The sequence below is a fragment of the Anastrepha obliqua genome, chromosome 2 (assembly GCF_027943255.1).
Source record: "Anastrepha obliqua isolate idAnaObli1 chromosome 2, idAnaObli1_1.0, whole genome shotgun sequence".
Classification (NCBI taxonomy): Eukaryota; Metazoa; Arthropoda; class Insecta; order Diptera; family Tephritidae; genus Anastrepha; species Anastrepha obliqua.
In genome coordinates, this window is record NC_072893.1 from 84,584,547 (window position 1) to 84,602,119 (window position 17,573).

Here is a 17,573-nt window from a genome sequence, read left to right on the forward strand (position 1 = left end):
AATTACCCAAAATGTGGTAAAGTGGCCAATTTACTTACGAACATCTTTTTGCAGGTAATCCACACCAACAATGCAAATTCTGTTTCGAAAAACTCTCTGTTAACCAAATGTTAGGTGAATGTCCAACTCACGCAGTATCCCACTTCTCTGCAAACCTTAGGCAGAGCCTTATTAAATTTAGTTGTATTGCACAAAATTAAATCCAAATTCTTCGTTAGTTTATAATTTATTAACTAGTTACAATGTAAATAATACAAAAAAAAAAAAAGATGTCCTAGTCTAGCTGTACTAATAAAAATTCAATTTGGGCAAACACATGATGAGAATTTTTAATCGAAGTGAAGACTTATCAGCGGTATATTTTAACATTTCTAAACAAATTTTCAATTAGTATGTAAGTTATAGTGTCGCTATTTCATTGCTAATCATCTATTTATTAACCAGTTTTAGTATGTTAGTTGTAGTGAATTAATAAGATTAATATTTTCATTATACTTCCACTAAGACACTGGGTAATCTTTACCATCTTTTAATCATACAGGGTGGGCCATATAGCGTTTGCTTGTTGAACTACCTATTTTTTTGAGAAGGGTAACACAAATAACATGTCAAATATGTTCATAACTTACTTAAAGGTTTGACATTTACGAAATGGGACGCTATATGCTTGAACAAAATTGGGAAATATTGAAAACCTATTTCCAAAGTGGTAAGTCTTCTACTCAAACTGTGAGAAATGTGAAAAAAAATCATCTTTTCTGATGAAGCTCATTTTCACATCGGTGGCTACGTCAATAAGCAAAATTGTCAGATTTGGGGCTCAGAAAATCCACATCCACATGCTGAGTTGTTTCCAAAAATTGAAAAGGATGACATGGACGACATTTGGTTTCAATAGGACGGTGCAACTTGCCACACTGCCAAAGTTACACTCGAACTTTTGGCTACCGTTTTTGAAAACCGAATAATCAGCCGAAATTCCGATATCAATTGGCCGCCTCGGAGCTGTGATTTAAGCCCAGAGACGATTGATGCTTCAAAACACGAAATCGAAGTTGCCAATTCATGAAATTGGAGTCCAAACAATCGAAAATGTGCTTAAAAACTGGTTTGATCGGATGGCCTACTTTAAGGCCAGTCGTAGCAGTCATTTGAACGATATTATTTTTCATTCATAAATGGCAATGTTCAATCTTCAAAATAAAAAAGAAGTTTGAAAAAATATTGATTAGTTTTTTTTATAGCCGATTCAAGAAGCAAATTTTATATGGCCCACCCTATATCAGTGATTTTGTTATCCGTAAAGTACTTAAATTTAGCCCCATTATTCACGAGTTCTCAACGATAACAATTCTTTATCTTATGATACATTCATAAAAAAGTTTTGAGAAAGAATTATAAATATTCAGAAATGCTTGTAAAAAAGTGAATATGAATTCAATGCCAGCACAAAAATTCTCACACATTCGAATACGATTTTTAATAATGGGAATTGTGTTGATGCTTTAATGAGCAAAAGTGACGATATGCATGGTGGCAGTTAATTATGCAGCTGAAGTGTTATTCACCTTGTTTTGCCAAAGTATATGTACATTGCACTAGTTAGTATACATATGGACATTAGGATAGTAAGAAAAAACGTTATTTTCTTAATGCTAGTTATTTTTTATTTTTAATATATTTTTATTTTTATTTTTATTTTTTATTTAACGTTTACGCTTAAAAATTATTATTGAATTCCCTTATAAAAAGTACACTTTTATGTAAATTTGTTGTAAAACACTTGCAGGTCTGTATCATTTTACCCCTCCCTTGATTTGCCTTCCAAAATGTGCAAAAAAAAATACCCTACACTTTATCTAAAAAACATTATGTATATGCCCCTATTTTTGTAGCTACCCCGAAAGGATATAAAAAAGGTTAATATTAAAAAATATATATTTATCTCGTTTTTTGTTTTGTTTTTGGTATAATTATATGATAGGTTTCAAGACGTAAGTCAATGTTTACAGGTCAATGCTTGGTACGGATAAATTTTGATTAAAAAAATATAGCGCTTAATTTTTTTTTGTCCACAAAATAGAGGGTATCATCAAAAATTGTTTCGGACCATACTAATATACGTACGTATATGCATACCCTTGTACATACTTGCACAAAACCAAGTAGAGGTGCGTCTGCAGCGGAAATTGATGTGTTTTCCGATTTTCGAACTACATAATATATGTACGAGTATGAAATACACCCACACAACAATGCACGATAATAACAACAGTAAAGCATTCAATGAGTTAATGAAGCGGAGCATGTGCACATACAATAGGCACAGAGACCGGCGCCAACGTCATCGTCTACGTAGTGGCATTGTACAAACTTTACAGACTGCAATTTCTGTTGCTCAATAAGCCGCAGCGTGTGATAATTGTATTGACCGACGACGTTGCGTCTGCGCTAATGAGCGCCACACATGCAAGCCTTCAGTTGAAATGGCATAATGCCAGCAGCATTACTCCAATTTTTAATGAATTCTGCTTTTACTTCACTTTTAGCTTACTTTATCTTACTTTGCTAAGCTTAACAAAAAAATCAGACTTTTAGGCAAACGTGCCATCACAATGACCTTAACGACTTAAAATTGGGCAATGCCGTTACTCACCGAAAATGCTTCTTTTAGCCAGAAACATACAAAAAAAAAATTAATTCCTATAAGTTTCAACAATAAAATTTATACTTCCTCTTTTCTTCTTCTTCTTCGCAGCTTTGCAGTTGCGCCTTCCTCGGTGCTGGCGTCTGGTTGCGTTTGTCGTACGAGGGCTATGCCACTTTGCTTCCCGATCATCATGCTTTAAGCGCAGACTCGATTTTCTTAGCGATCGGCGTGGTCGGTTTTGTTATCTCATTCTTCGGCTGCTGCGGAGCTTGGGTGCAATCACGTTGCCTGTTAGTGTTGGTAAGCGGAAGCGGTAGTGACTATATTTTCTTTGTGTATTTCTTGTGTTCTCCTTCACTCTTATTTTTCAGTACTTCCTGCTAATTGTTATGCTCTTTTTGAGTGAATTCCTAATTGGTTCGATTGCTTTCCTTTTCCGTGGCGGTTTGGGGCGCACCTTTGCTAACGAGTTGCGTTTCGGTATTGAGCGACATTACAATGCATCGGATCGTGGCAGTTTGGTGGCACCATCGGTCGCTGCCATTTGGGATAATGTGCAGCAATCGGTGAGTAGATGAACGCGAATTTAAAAGAAAAAACCTGATTAACTACATAAATGTTGCATCGTGTTTGAATCATTTATGTAGTTCGAGTGCTGTGGTGTATCCTCGTACGAGGACTGGTATGATATTCAGTCGTGGAGTGGCAAACGTTGGGTACCCGAATCGTGTTGTCGACCCTCGGAGGCACGTAGTATATTGACCGAAGGTTCCGGAGATAGTTTCCTGCGAGTAGAATGTGGGAAGTAAGTATGGAATTTTAAATTTATAGTTGTAATTTTCTAAAGTTACTCAAAATTGAAACAATTTTTATGCTGCAAATGAAATTGAAAGGCAAGGCAGTATTCGAGGGGCGACCGCTATTAGAAAAAAACATTTTCTCCACTTTGGTCTTCCACCGAATGGTAGTCACGCACCAATCCATTCGGCTAAGGCAGTCATCGTATAGAACCATACACATATGCCAATGATTAGTCCAGCCATCAAAACACCTTTTAAACGCTATTGAAGAGATCTTCTTCAGCTCCTTCAGCGAATTCTCCTTAGGGGCCTCTATCAACTCAAAGCGGCGTCCGCGGAGTGGCAATTTAGGTTTTGGGGAAAGGAAAAAGTCACAGGGGTAAATCCGGTGAACACCGTGGTTGATCGATGTTATTTGTCGAGTTTTTGGTCAAAAAAGTGTTCATAATATGAGCTTTGTGAGACGGTGCGTTATCATGGTGCAAGATCCATTAGTTTTGTTTCCGCAAATTGGGCCGTTTCCTACATACATTCTCTCTCAAACGTCGCATAACTTCCAAATAATATCCCTTATTTACCGTAGAATCATTTGGAACGAATTCGAGGTTTTGAATGCACCACATCATGATAATCAAAGAAAACGACTAGCATGACTTTCACTTTTGACCGACTTTGGCGTGGTTTTTTGGGTTTCGGCTCATGTGGATAGCGCTATTCAGATGCCTGTTGACTGGTTTGCATGTCAAACTCATATACCCACGTCTCATCACCTGTTATGATGCGCTGGATAAACGCTGGATCCGAACTCATTTGCTCAAGTATGTCTTCAGCCACCTTCTTCCGATGAAGTCGAGCAGCCACGCGTCTCATGCCCAATTAATGGTGTAAAATGTTGCGAATTGATTCGTGAGACGCTAAGGCCACGAGCTACCTATTTCAAACTTAAATGTGAGTTCTCCAGCAGCATTTCCTTGACTTTGTTGATGTTTTCATCCGTTGAAGACGTTGATGGGCGACCAGATCGGGGCAAATCTTCCACGAATTCTCGGCCCTCTGCAAAAGCCTTTACCACTCGTAGACCCGAGGTCTGGGTAAAGTCCACTCGTCATAGGCTTTCTGCAACATTTTCAACGATTCGGCACACGAAATCCCGTTCAAAACACAAAATTTAAGACAAATTCATTGTTCGATATTTTTATTCCTCGCTTTTTAAATGAGCAATTCGCGATATTTTTTTACAGAATATACATGACTTTAACTATAACTTTCAGTAAAATTGCAATAGCTCGCTCGATTTTTCCTCGATTAGCCTGAAGTTTTGGCAGTTTATTGCAAAAGCCTTGTGCTTCCTAAATATGCAAAAATCAGTTCAAATGGATTGTAAAACCGCAAAACTATCAAATGCATACTCCTTGGCTGCCATGAAAAGCTCCTCATAAAAAAACATTTGCCGTTCGGAGTCGGCTTAATACTACAAGTATAGAGAACCATTTGTGAAACAACATCAAGACGCGCGCCACAAATAAGAGGAGCTCGGCCAAATACCCAAAATGGGAGTAAGCGCCAATTATACATATATGTATATATAAAAATAAAATAAATGATTTCAAAATTTTATTTGATTATTTTCTTATTTTGATAGGATTTGTTATTTATGCCTTTCTTTCAACTAAAGGTCATTTTCTTTTTTATTCCTTGGGTAAACGCATACATACGCACATACGTACATTCAAAATTAATCTCACGTAAGAATTTTAAATTTCCAATTGATCTTTTATATTTTTATTAGGATTTTTTGTTTTTAAATTGCATTTGCATGATCTCTGGTGAAAGACCTTTTAATGCTGGTAAACTTCAAATACAAATTGAGAAAAAGGTTCTGCCGTACTATGATTTTATCATGGTTCATACTATAGCAAAAACCATATCACGCAAAATCTCCAACTAAATATGTACACATTTTTTTTTTCATTTCAAGAAAACTTTCTACTTCTTAACTAGAAGCTTTAAAACTTTTCTGTGTATGAATTTTAGTACAAAAAAGTGCAAGTTTCAGTTGTCAACAAAACACAATTAAATTTCGACAATTGTTTTTGTGTTCTCGCCTTTTCTTCCGCACAAAGTGCATGCTCGAATTTTATGACAGAAAAAGCTTAGGGTGTTGGGAGATTCATAGCAGCAGGATTCAGCTACCAATACTACCCAACCCCTGAACCCACCACTGCCACATACAAAATAGAAAATTTTCCATTTGAAGTAGTGGATAATTTTGTAGTAAATAATTTGTGCAGTACTTAATTTTAATTCATTAATTTCTATTTTACGTAGCATTTCATTTTGGATCTAATAGCGTACTGATTTAATGCATTATCTTTGGTATTTCAGATCGGAAAATCCCGCCCTCTGGTGGAGTAAGGGTTGCGCGCATTCGCTACAAGCCTGGTTCCAAGGCCAGCTGAATGTCATTGGTGCTGTTGGCTTGGGCATTGCATTTGCACAACTCTTCGGCTTAATCACATCGATGCTGCTATTTTGCACCGTAAAACACAAACGTGAAACGGAGACTTATAAATCCTATTCACCATCGATTGATCCGCAGACACGAACGAATATGTGGGAGGATTGAAGCCAACTTTAGCGTTGTGCTGAAAGCAACGATAGTATTCTTATCATATCTTATTGATTAAAAGCATTTAATTAAGATATTTATCTACGAATTAATGAAGTGAGAAACGAATAGGATTAGTGATTAAAATACATATGTACGTTCGATCTAGTGGTAATTGACGATTTATAGTATTTACTACACATGCATATGTATCTATGTATGTATGTATGCAGTTATACAATTGTTACTAAACTTGTATGCAAATTGTGCCAAAAATATTTATTAAGTATTCTACGAAGGTCTGTGGAAACTATTTTTTAGTTAATTTATCATAGGTTAAATATTCAATGGCAATACTGAAGAAATATTGGAAATATCGTAAAGAACAAAAAACACTTTTGCCAATTAAAATTTCGCTTTTCTTTATTTGTACTCAGACCTTCGGATTATAACGGCTTAACATAAAATCCAATATACCCAATATGTAGTTATTTCTACTGCATAAACTGCCAGATAACATACGTATATAGTAGGTAATAGTTAAAGACAAATAGTTTGCGAGTACTAGAACGAGCATGCCAGAGAGCAGAAATTATTTTTAAAAGCACAAGAATAAAATTATGTGGTTGAACGGGCCATTTTTTTTTGAGTTAATAACTTGTTATTGCCTAGTATTACATATCTTATCTTTAAAGCCACACTTATTATTTACACTGTGCAACGTACATCTTCAGGATAAACCGAAAGTTACCCTAACCAAAATTCACAAAACGTACTCACGTAAAATTTTGTAAAGCAATTTTTTTGAACAACTCTTGACCACCGAAGCCAAGTGAGGTTATGAGTGACTATCTTTCGGGTAAAATGGCTGATCCAATTCATGATTTCTGCGGAACTGATTCCGATTATTGGCTCTGGTGAATATTTCGGGTACTTACGGGCTCGAAGAAATGAAAAATCAAATGATATCACATTTTTTTCTATAACGGGGCAAAATACGAAGTGAATTTTCTTATAAAAAATTACGACCATTCACTTAATTTTCACAACCATCTAATTTCTCCTCCTTTTGTATGTTTTTTATTGGCAAGGGACCTGACGACGTACTTGTAAAAATTGCGAAAAATAAAGTAACTGTTTTGGGAAGGCAACACAATCAGTACTCAATTCACTCGACAAATTACCAAGTTTGCCCATTCTTTGTGAGAGTAACTTCGGCTGCCTCGCCACTGACAAGATTCATTACAGGTGATGGCATCTATATATATAGGTATATAATTGCCGTATACACCCTTTTTGGGTATTTGGCCGAGCTCCTCCTCCTATTTGTGGTGTACGTCTTGATGTTGTTGCACAAATGGAGGGACCTACAGTTTCAAGCCGACTCCGAACGGCAAATATTTTTTATGAGGACCTTTTTCACACTCGGAGGTTTGCCATTGCCTGCCGAGGGGCGACCGCTATTAGAAAAAACTTTTTCTTAATTTTGGTGTTTCACCGAGATTCGAACCTTACGTTCTCTATCTGATTTCCGAATGGTACTCACGCACGCGCTACGGCGGTGATGGCATATGCCCATATGATTATTTCGCTGTAGATATAATATTATTAACCTCATAAAAAAGAAAAGAAAGTGCACTGGAATTATAAAAAGTTAAGCGGGGTAAAGGACCCTTTTTTGGCATCCCTGGAAGGAACCCAATGGCAAGTGTTGAGGAGAACATGTTGATTTTGACGTGATTGGAGTTCAAAAAGCAAAAACAAAATACACGTAGGTTTTTGCTTATATGTAGGTGCCATCATCTGTAATAAATTCGCATTGGCCACTGGGCACTCGACAGCAGAATTGTGTCCGCTCATTCCACACGTATTCATACACTCGCCAATCAGTCGTTGTTCAGACGGCAACAAAATAACATGAGATTGTGTTGTTCTTTTTCATATACCATTAACACAATCTCAATTTTTTCGTAAGCAAACCGCAGTCATAATCGCGGTGACATCAGCAAATTAGCGAATTTTTTCAAAATCGCTGAGAGCCGGTTAACGTCCGATGTTAGCCACATCTCCGCATTACATATGTACATCGTACGGTTTTCCAATAAGAGGTGTTATTTTGATATTCAAAGAAAAATGCTATTCTTTAATATAAATGATCGGATGTTTATTTCACTATAAAGAGCAAGGTATGCCGTTAATAGTGGAAAATAACATCAGTCAAATGACCACCACGACCACGCTTACAGGACAATATCCTTTTCGTGAAATTTTCCATAACCGAATTGCAAAGTGGCTGCCCTATGTCCTTGATAGCCTCACCCTGGGCTGTTGGCGTAGACCATCTCTTTCACGTGGCCCCAAAGAAAAAAGTCATAAGGTGTTAAATCACAAGATCTCGGTGGCCAATTGTGATCACCTCTTCGAAAGATAACATGGTCCGAAAACTTTTCCCGTAAAATATCAATGGTTTCGTTGCTTGTGTGGCATGTAGCATTGCCTTGTTGAAAATAAACGTTGTCCAGATCAATAGCATCCAATTCCGGCCATAAAAAATCGTTAATCATCTCTTATCTAATCTAAATAACACCTGTTATTGGAAACCCTTTATTTATGCATTTGTCAAATTGAGCCCTATTCTGGGTTTTCCAAATACACTGTTTCCATGTACTATGACATGAAATAATAAACCCGGTTGGGTTTAAGCGAGTTGCGCTAAATATTCTTTTGGTCTGTAAGTATACAGTAAGTTCGGCCTTGTGTTTATTCTTTCATTTGCCGAGCAGATCGCTGAATCTCCCAAAGTTCTTATGAAATAGTGTCCAGTTAGCCATTTGTAAAGGTTCTTCTGACATACTTTCGCATAGAAGTCCTGTAAACAAAGAGCGTAGAGTGGAAGGTGGAAACAAAGTACTTCTAAAGGGCATTAATGTCTTGTCATTGCCAAGTGGGTAATAGTAAAAGCATACTGCAGTCACAGAGCGACTCTTTCTGAGACTCACCCGTACTCTAAAGCTCAATAAATTACCAAAAGGCCGCACTTGCAAAAAAAAAAATAAAAAAAAAACCGTAAACGAGTTCACTCAGAAGTTCAAGTGCATTTCCGCTATTCGCGGTTACCCCTTTTCCATAAGCTAATCATAAGCTAAGTTTAATTATATTTTAATTTAAGGTAATTTTTGCTGCTATCCTGAAAGAATTACTTCGAAATAGTTGCACTGTGCTATTTATATGCAAAATCTACCCAATATAAACGGGTATGAAAAAGACCTCAGAATTTGCAAAACAATTTTTATTTACTTAGAATATGAATTGAACCATTCATATAATTGCATTCCGAAATAACCATTATTTTAAAATCAATTGCATTGAAATTGTATATGCATTGCTTTAATGAAATAGCAAACATTGGACGATTTTTCGGAATTTGTAGAAATGGCCTCATTGTTCAAATAACGAAGTAAATCATTCATTACGAGTTGCATTTTCGTTTTCAGTTTTTCAGAGAATAATATTTGATTATGGAGTAAATATAATTGCCCAACAATTTTACAAATATGTTACTCAAACGAAGAAACGCTAATAATTAGAAAGAGATACAGGTTTGATTTTATGTTTCATACAAATCGTTCAGCGCCAATGCTTGCAGGTGTTCTCAATGTGACTATATATGCCAAATGTGTAAACAACAGCTTGAAATAAGCTTTCGTACGCACTTGTCTTAATCCGTACGTATTTTTGGTTTTAGATAACCCTCCGTAAAATCGGCTGCTTAAACTTTTCGTGGGAATTTTAAACAAAGAATTGCCTTTTTAACGACCTTTCATTATAGCTATTTTGAGAACTGCTCAAAAATGCCCATTTCAGTAGGAGTTAAAGGGTTAAGACCTACTACAAAAAAATTCCTCGTTAAATTCTACTGCAGAAGTCTGAGGGCAAAAATTCTATTTTGAGTCGTTTTATATATGATTTTCTGCATTTTTGGTGAAAATGTTAAAATTTTAGAGCCTCTTGAGAAAAGTCCGACCTTCTGGACTACTATGGTAATCGGCAAAGTTGATCTGGAGGACATCCTCTTTCATAATTATTAGTTTTTATTCGTGCTGGATAGCGTAATTACTGGCATTACTCGTTATACGATTTTTAGTTTTATTCTTAGCTACTTGTTTTACGTAATTAAACAGAAGCCAAAAATGAATTTTATTTAAAAAAATAAATTATTTATTGAAAAAGTAATAATAAAATTAACATTAATTGAACAAATAACAAATTCTGTTAATCCTAAATTAAATTAAAATACGCAGATAAGTAAGTATTATTTTTATAATCCAACAATTTTTCCACCAATAATGTCTAGTTGCGCTGTGATGCCTTTCGAAATAGAGCGAGCGAGATCTTTAGGCTTCTGTAAAGAAAGAAGTTAGAAAACAATATTTATATATGAAGTATCATATATTAAAAAAAAGACATTTCAATTGGCTAAATTCGAGGGCTCTTCGATTGATCAAGAGGCTACATTTCTTGAGTAGAGTCGAGCGTTTAGGGGCGTATATCAAGATTTTTAAGCAAAATTCGCCAAAAATATGGAATGGGAGGTTAGCAGTTTATATGAACGTCCCGAAACCGCATAATTTAACTAATTTTTAGCTGAAGCTGATATAAAAATTATTGCTACATTTGTATTTCATTACACAATTTTTATGTTCTCATTTAAAAATTCTAAACCTATAAAAAAAAAAAAATACAGTAGTCAATAAGTGGGTTAAATTTGTATCAGGGGATGAGGGCTGCCCTTTAGGATCTGGCGCGGAACTATCCTCATAGCGATAAGCAGGTGGACTAAAATGCTATTATTGTTGTATTTTCAGTTAGTCAAGTTGCTATCAAACCTAATCAAATAGAGCAATTACGATGTACTCGTTAAAGAGTACTACGACACTTCTAAAGAAATGATATGCTGGCTACCGAGCCACACGACGAAATTGAAGGTAATGAGGTCATTGACATAAAGACGATTCTGTCTTCATAGCTGGTCATTATATGGAAGTCTGACCGGAAACTGACCGGCAAAACCAAAGGGACTATGCACTTCGGTGCGACAGTGCACCAGGAGAAGCTCTTTGGTTATCCGTTCAACAGAAAGCGCATCAAATTGTTAAAGGGCACAAACACCAAGATTTCCCAAATGAAAGTGGAAAAAGTAGTACAACTTTGTCGTGTCGAAATTGTAGATGGGGTCTGAGAGTGATGAGAATTAAAGAGAGAGTTTTAAAATAGTGAAATAGTTTTTAAAGGAATATGAAAAATTAGGCTGGGTTAATGTAAACAAGAAAGAAAACGTGTGCAAAATAAAATTTAGACTAACTTTCAGCAATAATTTTACGAGCAGCAAAAAATCACCAACGAAACCAATTAAGAGCATTGTAAGGATACTACTCCTGCTATCATGTAGTGCAAAAATCATTCAAATATATTAAACGTGGTCGGAAATATCATATTAGTTTGGTAGATGGTTGTAGTGATTGATATCTCGTAAAGTATCGATAAAAAAATGTAAAGTTTATGCTCATTGTCAAGGTGATATTTCACACTAAAAAAATTCGTTTACTGTTTTTGGTTTGTTCCATTCAGTTGTGAATTACAGGGTGTTGACGGTGGATGTTACCAAAGTGAAAATTCGGTACATTTTACAGTTTTTCTTAGATAAAGGCGAAAATGGAAGCCAGGCCCCTGAACTTGTCAATGGTGTCGAAAATGTCGATAAAATCACAGAAATAATAGAAATTGACTGGTATGTTAGTAGAGCTAAAACGGTTTAAAATCAATTGCCCAAAAATTTTACGCAAAAATAAATAATGGATTTATTTTTCCCCAAACTAATATTTCACCGAAAGAGCTACAGTGACAAGAATTTATTTGGACATTTTGAGAAATTAACTCACTCCCAACAAAATAAGATAATTTTTTCAATCTTTTCTCAGACGGACTTTACCCAAGAGTTATTTATAAAATTAGTAAGGCTTGTGAGAGTGAAAATTTGATAATCCAATGGAGCGAATAAAGACATTTAGTCATACGCAAATAAGAAAACAACTTCAATTTGGACTCGTCACATATTTTCAGCAAAGTTTTCTTTCCACCATGGGAATTTCAGTCTCTGTCGATACATAGTAATATTTTTTTTCGATGATTTAATTATATTCTAAAAAATGTAAAGGGTAAAAGACCCTCTTAGGTTGTTCGAAAATGTTAAGATAAAAAGACGTTTGGGTTGTAACGTTTTGTTTTATTTAAGAATGTGTATAACCACCCTTCTTTACAATTCGATTTCAAATAGGGCCATGAAATATTTAAGGTAATTTAAAGAAATTGAGCACCGGTTTGGTTCCTTAGCTAAGATTGGCTCTGAGGCCAACTTCTTTGGCCCAGAGCCCGTTTTGTCACTCCCTTCTGCGGCCATCACAGCCACGGTTAGCAAATGGGTAACTACCACCCACAAGCGAGCTTGGCAGGCTGAGAGAGGCTGCAGATAGACTAAACTGATGTTACCTGTCATGTCCTATCGACTGTCGCAAAACCTTCTGTCATTAAGCAGAGGGGAGTGCAGACGGCTGGTTGGACTGATGACGGGCCACTTTCTGTGGGCGAAGCGCATGGAAAGGTTGGACATCTCAGAGAGTGTACTCTGCCCAGCTTGTGAAGAGGAGGATGAGACGGCGGACCACTTCCTGTGCATCTGCACCGCCTTCGCTCGAATCAGGTTTGAGGTCTTTGGCACTGATGTGTTAAGAAGCGACCATCTTGGCTCCTTGGCACCACAAGATCTACTCAGATTTCTTCGGAGATCGGGTAGATTTAAAGAAAATTAAAAGGGAGTCCAAGTGTAGTACAATGGACTTAATTAATGCCTGAGTGTTGCACTTGCTAGTTGTCCCGACAAAAAAAAAAAAAGAAAACCGGTTTGGTTTAATCGCATGAAATAATAAAATTTTATCTTCAAATAATCCTCTATTTTGATACAAAGTTTCTTTCATTCTCGCAAGTTATTATGGGAAGAGTTGATAGAATAGTAAATAAATTGTTTATATTGGGCGGTGCAGCCTTTTGGGTAAGTTCAATGGCATTGAAAACTTTTTTTGCCCTTTCTCCGTCAAGGCTTGCGGTATTATCGGGAACAAGTTTTTGGAAGCCAGAAAGTATATACATATTTATGTTTTAAAAATCTATCCATTAGATTGTGAATAAACGAATCTAAGGATAGTATATACACCAAAATACGATAATGAGCTTCAATGCTTTGTGATTCAGAAATCGTAAGCCTGGGTTTTCTTTTAAATAAGTATTACAGCTAGCTTCACAATATTATTATATTTTTTAAATTGAACTTCGGTGATGAGATGATGAGAGATCGGGAAAAGAGATGCGAATCTACTTAGAATCTATTTATACTTTTATCACTTTTCTTATACAGACTTGAATAAGAAGGCTGAAAGCATTGGAGTCTGCTACTACTTTGCTTTGCAGAAATGCTGCCTTAATAACTGTCACTATGACCTATTAGAGGGGGCCGCCGTAGCCGAATGGGTTGGTGTGTGACTACCATTCGGAATTCAGAGAGAACGTAGATTCGAATCTTGATGAAAGGCCAAAATGAAGAAAAAAGTTTTTTTCTAATAGCGGTTGCCCCTCGGCAGCCAATAGCAAACCTCCGAGTGTATTTCTGCCATGAAAAAGCTTCTCATACACAATATCTGCCGTTCGGAGTCGGCTTGAAACTGTGGGTCCCTCCACAAATAGGAGGAGGAGCTCGGCCAAACACCCAAAAAAGGGTGTACGCGCCAATTATACATACAGTATATGGCAGATGCAATAAAAGTTAATTCAGATTCATTTACGTCTTAAAAAACATAAATTTTTATAAATATTATAAATGCGGTGAAATAATTAATCTTTGAAAATTTTCCTTCCATGGAAGGTGGGCATGGTTACTGCCCGATTATATTCACTTTCAATATCAAGCTTATTTGGGCAAAAATTATCGTATGTATCAAATTTTGTTCAGATATCTCAACCTATCGTATGCTGAGAGAGACTAATAGACGAGCGGTTGTACGAACCGCACAGACTAAATCGATTCCTCTCGCCATTCTGAAAGTTTTGGTAAACCATTGCGTATATTAACCTCGATATTGTTAGATTGTTACAAATAACTGTTAAATGAACAAAGTCATACTACCGAATCGGGTATAAAAGTCTGAGAAAAACAAATAAAATTAAATTCTATACTATTACAAGTTGTTTTAAAATATTTAGTTCTCAAAAGATAATTGCGCGTGAAGTTATTATCCTTCTCAAAGAAGTTTCAGTTTCGTAGTTCAAAAAAAATGATAAAAAAAGTATTGTTTGCTGAGAGTACTTTTTTAGTAGCTCTAATCACTTTTCACTTTAAGGCAAGCAACATTACATATTTGCTTTAAAAATATTAAAATTCCCACTGCAGATCTAATTTCGCATAGCTAACGCCTTTTGCTGACCTACTTGAGTGTACTAGCAATTAAAAAAAAAAACTCTTCTCTCATTACCTGCCTAATAATAATTTTGTTAACTATTTACTGTACGAGTACGCAGTACATACATGCATCCACACTTAGAAACAAATGTACAAGTATAGACATAAACTGGAAAGCTTTACTCACTTGTATCAAAGTATTGAGGAGATTCGAGAAAGCTTCGTAGCCATTCACAATGGACCGCGCTATGCCATCGAACATATCACCGTTATTACCATATTTTTCATGCTCACTGATTGTGTCCACAATGGGTTCGAGCTAAAGAAATATAACACAATTTAATGATAGATTTAAAATAAATTTAAAAAAAACGCACTTCGCTTATTTATATATGCATATTAGGATGGTCCATTTATTCATATTTACTAGAGCTGAAATGATTTACTTTCAAAAATCAGGTTTTTTTTTTTAATAAAATTAACTAAATTTTTTTTTTCTGAAAAATTAACTCCTACGTACGAGAGTTTAAGCTTAAAAGATCTATGTAAAAGTTTTTAAAAATTGTATCAACGGCATTCCCGAACTAATTTTGAACACACAAAAAACGAGTCTAGGGCCCTAATTGCCGCCTGGCTGTTGGAGTATTGTTTACCTCCCTTACAGTAATTACAGAAGTAAGCAACCAATCCGTGGCCGCCGTAGCTGAATGGGTTGGTGCGTGACTGCTATTTGGAATCTTGGTGAAAGACCAAATTAAGAAAAACATTTTTCTAATAGCGGTCGCCCCTCGACAGGCAATGGCAAACCTCCGAGTGTATTTCTGCCATGAAAAAGCTCCTCATAAAAAATATCTGCCGTTCGGAGTCTCGGCTTAAAACTGTAGGTCCCTCCATTTGAGGAACAACATCAAGACGTACGCCACAAATAGGAGGGGCCAAACACCCAAAATTTGAAACCAATCCGCTGCTTCTTTCATTCGGCTACTTTCGCTTGGAAAATTCTACAGTGGTGCGGAAGCGTAAATTTGAGCTTGGTGGATAGCTGGTTTAAACATCACACATCTGTAGAATTTCATCAGTAGGAATTAATTATATCAAATGTATTAAGCCATCCTTAGTTGTCTTCCTCCAATCCAAAGCTCGTTTTCCCTCTGTTTGGTGCTTTTTTTTCTGTTTTTCCTCTGTATAATATCACAATGATCGGATTTAGATTTTTTGTTCAAGTGGACCCCTCGCGTGAGCATCCACTTATCCTAACCTAACCTGTATCAACGGAATCAAAGTAATGAGATTTTTGGAGGTACTTCTTTCAAATCAATCCAGCTCACGTAAAACTTAATATTTTTCCAAAATATTTTTGCAGAAGTGTTAAAATTAAATAAATTGTATAGTTTCAATTCAAAAACAGTACCATTTCTTTGTATGGAGATTGTTGCATCCTAATATACATATGTAGGTATATACATGTAGGCACATACTCGTATGTATGTGAAAGGTAATTATTTTTACATTGAGTTTATTTGCTATTCTGGTAAAATATTATAAATGTTTCTGTCCATCATACTTACATTCGTCAAATCAGTCACCTTCTTCTGAGTCTTGTCATATGTGCTGAGTATCTTTGATGGTATGCCTTCGTGTTCCAAATTAACTGACTCAGCAGTCTTTTCTTGAGTTGGTAGAAGCGATATCTGCAAACGCCAAAGAAGTATTCGTAAACTTTTTCAAATGTTCCTAAATGACATTTTAAACGCATCGAGTTACCCTAAATCCGCCTGAGCTGCTGCTACCGCCATCCTCGGCTTGCGAGTGCTCCGTATATTCGGCTAACTGTGTTTCATCGACGCGTAAATTTGGTCTATTGTCAGCCAAAGTATTTGTGTCATCCGAGATGGCGGCATTTTGGGCGGCGTTGCTATTGACTTCAATCAGTTTTGGATTGTTGTCCGCCACAAATTGCACAAATGCTGCATCATTATTGTTGGTAATTGGATACGCTTGTGTGTGAAGCACACAAAGCAACAACACTCTCATGAACTGTGACAAAATAGGCATCATGCTGCGGTCTTTGAGTATTTAATTGAATTAAATTTTAAACTACACTCTCCGCCGATTGTTACGATTGACTACAGCGCATGCGCACGCGCACGTTTAAGCTCGAAAATTCGACTGAACGGCTGAAGGCAACGGTTTTATTGGCTTGGCCCGCGCTTTGAACATTGCCACACACAACAAACATATGACTCGTATGTAAGTAAATGTGCAGAGGCATGCACATGGGTGGATGTGTATGTTTGTTGGTGAGATGGAATCGCAATTACGAAAATTTTACTGTTGTTGTTATTACACTTTTGTAAACTTGGCTTGTAGACGTTTATCCATAAGCGATCGCATTACTTTACTACCACACGCAAACACATCGCCTGTGAACTGACCAACTTGTGTAGTCTCGCATCCGCTATTAGTTTCAGGTTAGTGAGCGCATAAAAAAATGAGGAAGGAAATGTGAAAATCTGTAGGCAACTGACAATATTTGGCGTTTAAAATAAATTTAAAAATAAATTGCCCACAATTAAATAGTGTTCCAGTGGCCCACTGGTCCGTTGACTGGAATGGTGGATGTTGACTGGCCAGCTTAGTCAAATGTGGTCATTCATCTGAACCAGTTTGACTAAAAGGATAGTCTGCGTAAAAGCTGTGAAAGTAAAAGAGCAGACAGCGCAACGGCTGCACTGCCATTACGAGTATCAGCATTATCGCCTATCTGGAGGTACTTTATATTGACAAATATATACCTAATATGCATATAAAACGAATTAATGCAAGAGCTCTAACAAATATATGTACTTATCTTTTATTTTCTAAAAGAGAGGAATGTATTTCCTTTTACTTAGGGAAGTGTAGTACAATAAAACTTTGAAGTCTTTTTTCTCAACAGATTTGATTTTTTAAGTAAAGACACACTTGCGGCAAATGAGCGATGTGTATGTGTGTGGTGTAACATGCGGA

At 36.3% G+C, this 17,573-nt stretch overlaps 2 protein-coding genes across 6 annotated transcripts in view; one reads left to right on the forward strand and one right to left on the reverse strand.

The window, feature by feature from the left end:
* LOC129239271 (tetraspanin-9) overlaps window positions 1-7,063 on the forward strand; it is a 42,311-nt gene extending 35,248 nt beyond the window's left edge. For all 5 annotated transcript variants that reach the window (XM_054874647.1, XM_054874653.1, XM_054874651.1 and 2 more), the window contains exons 3-6: window positions 2,759-2,950; window positions 3,022-3,216; window positions 3,298-3,455; window positions 5,836-7,063. In XM_054874647.1, coding sequence (XP_054730622.1) covers window positions 2,759-2,950; window positions 3,022-3,216; window positions 3,298-3,455; window positions 5,836-6,076 — 786 coding nt within the window. In that variant the 3' untranslated portion in view covers window positions 6,077-7,063. The remainder of the gene's footprint in view (window positions 1-2,758; window positions 2,951-3,021; window positions 3,217-3,297; window positions 3,456-5,835) is intronic.
* A 3,257-nt stretch (window positions 7,064-10,320) lies between these two features.
* On the reverse strand, window positions 10,321-16,620 carry LOC129239279 (uncharacterized). The gene is made up of 4 exons (XM_054874671.1): window positions 16,329-16,620; window positions 16,133-16,255; window positions 14,752-14,883; window positions 10,321-10,460 (listed from the first exon to the last, which is right to left on the reverse strand). The coding sequence occupies exons 1-4, from the start codon at window positions 16,617-16,619 to the stop codon at window positions 10,377-10,379; spliced, it is 630 nt and encodes a 209-aa protein (XP_054730646.1). The 5' UTR covers window position 16,620; the 3' UTR covers window positions 10,321-10,376.
* Window positions 16,621-17,573: the final 953 nt, after the last annotated feature.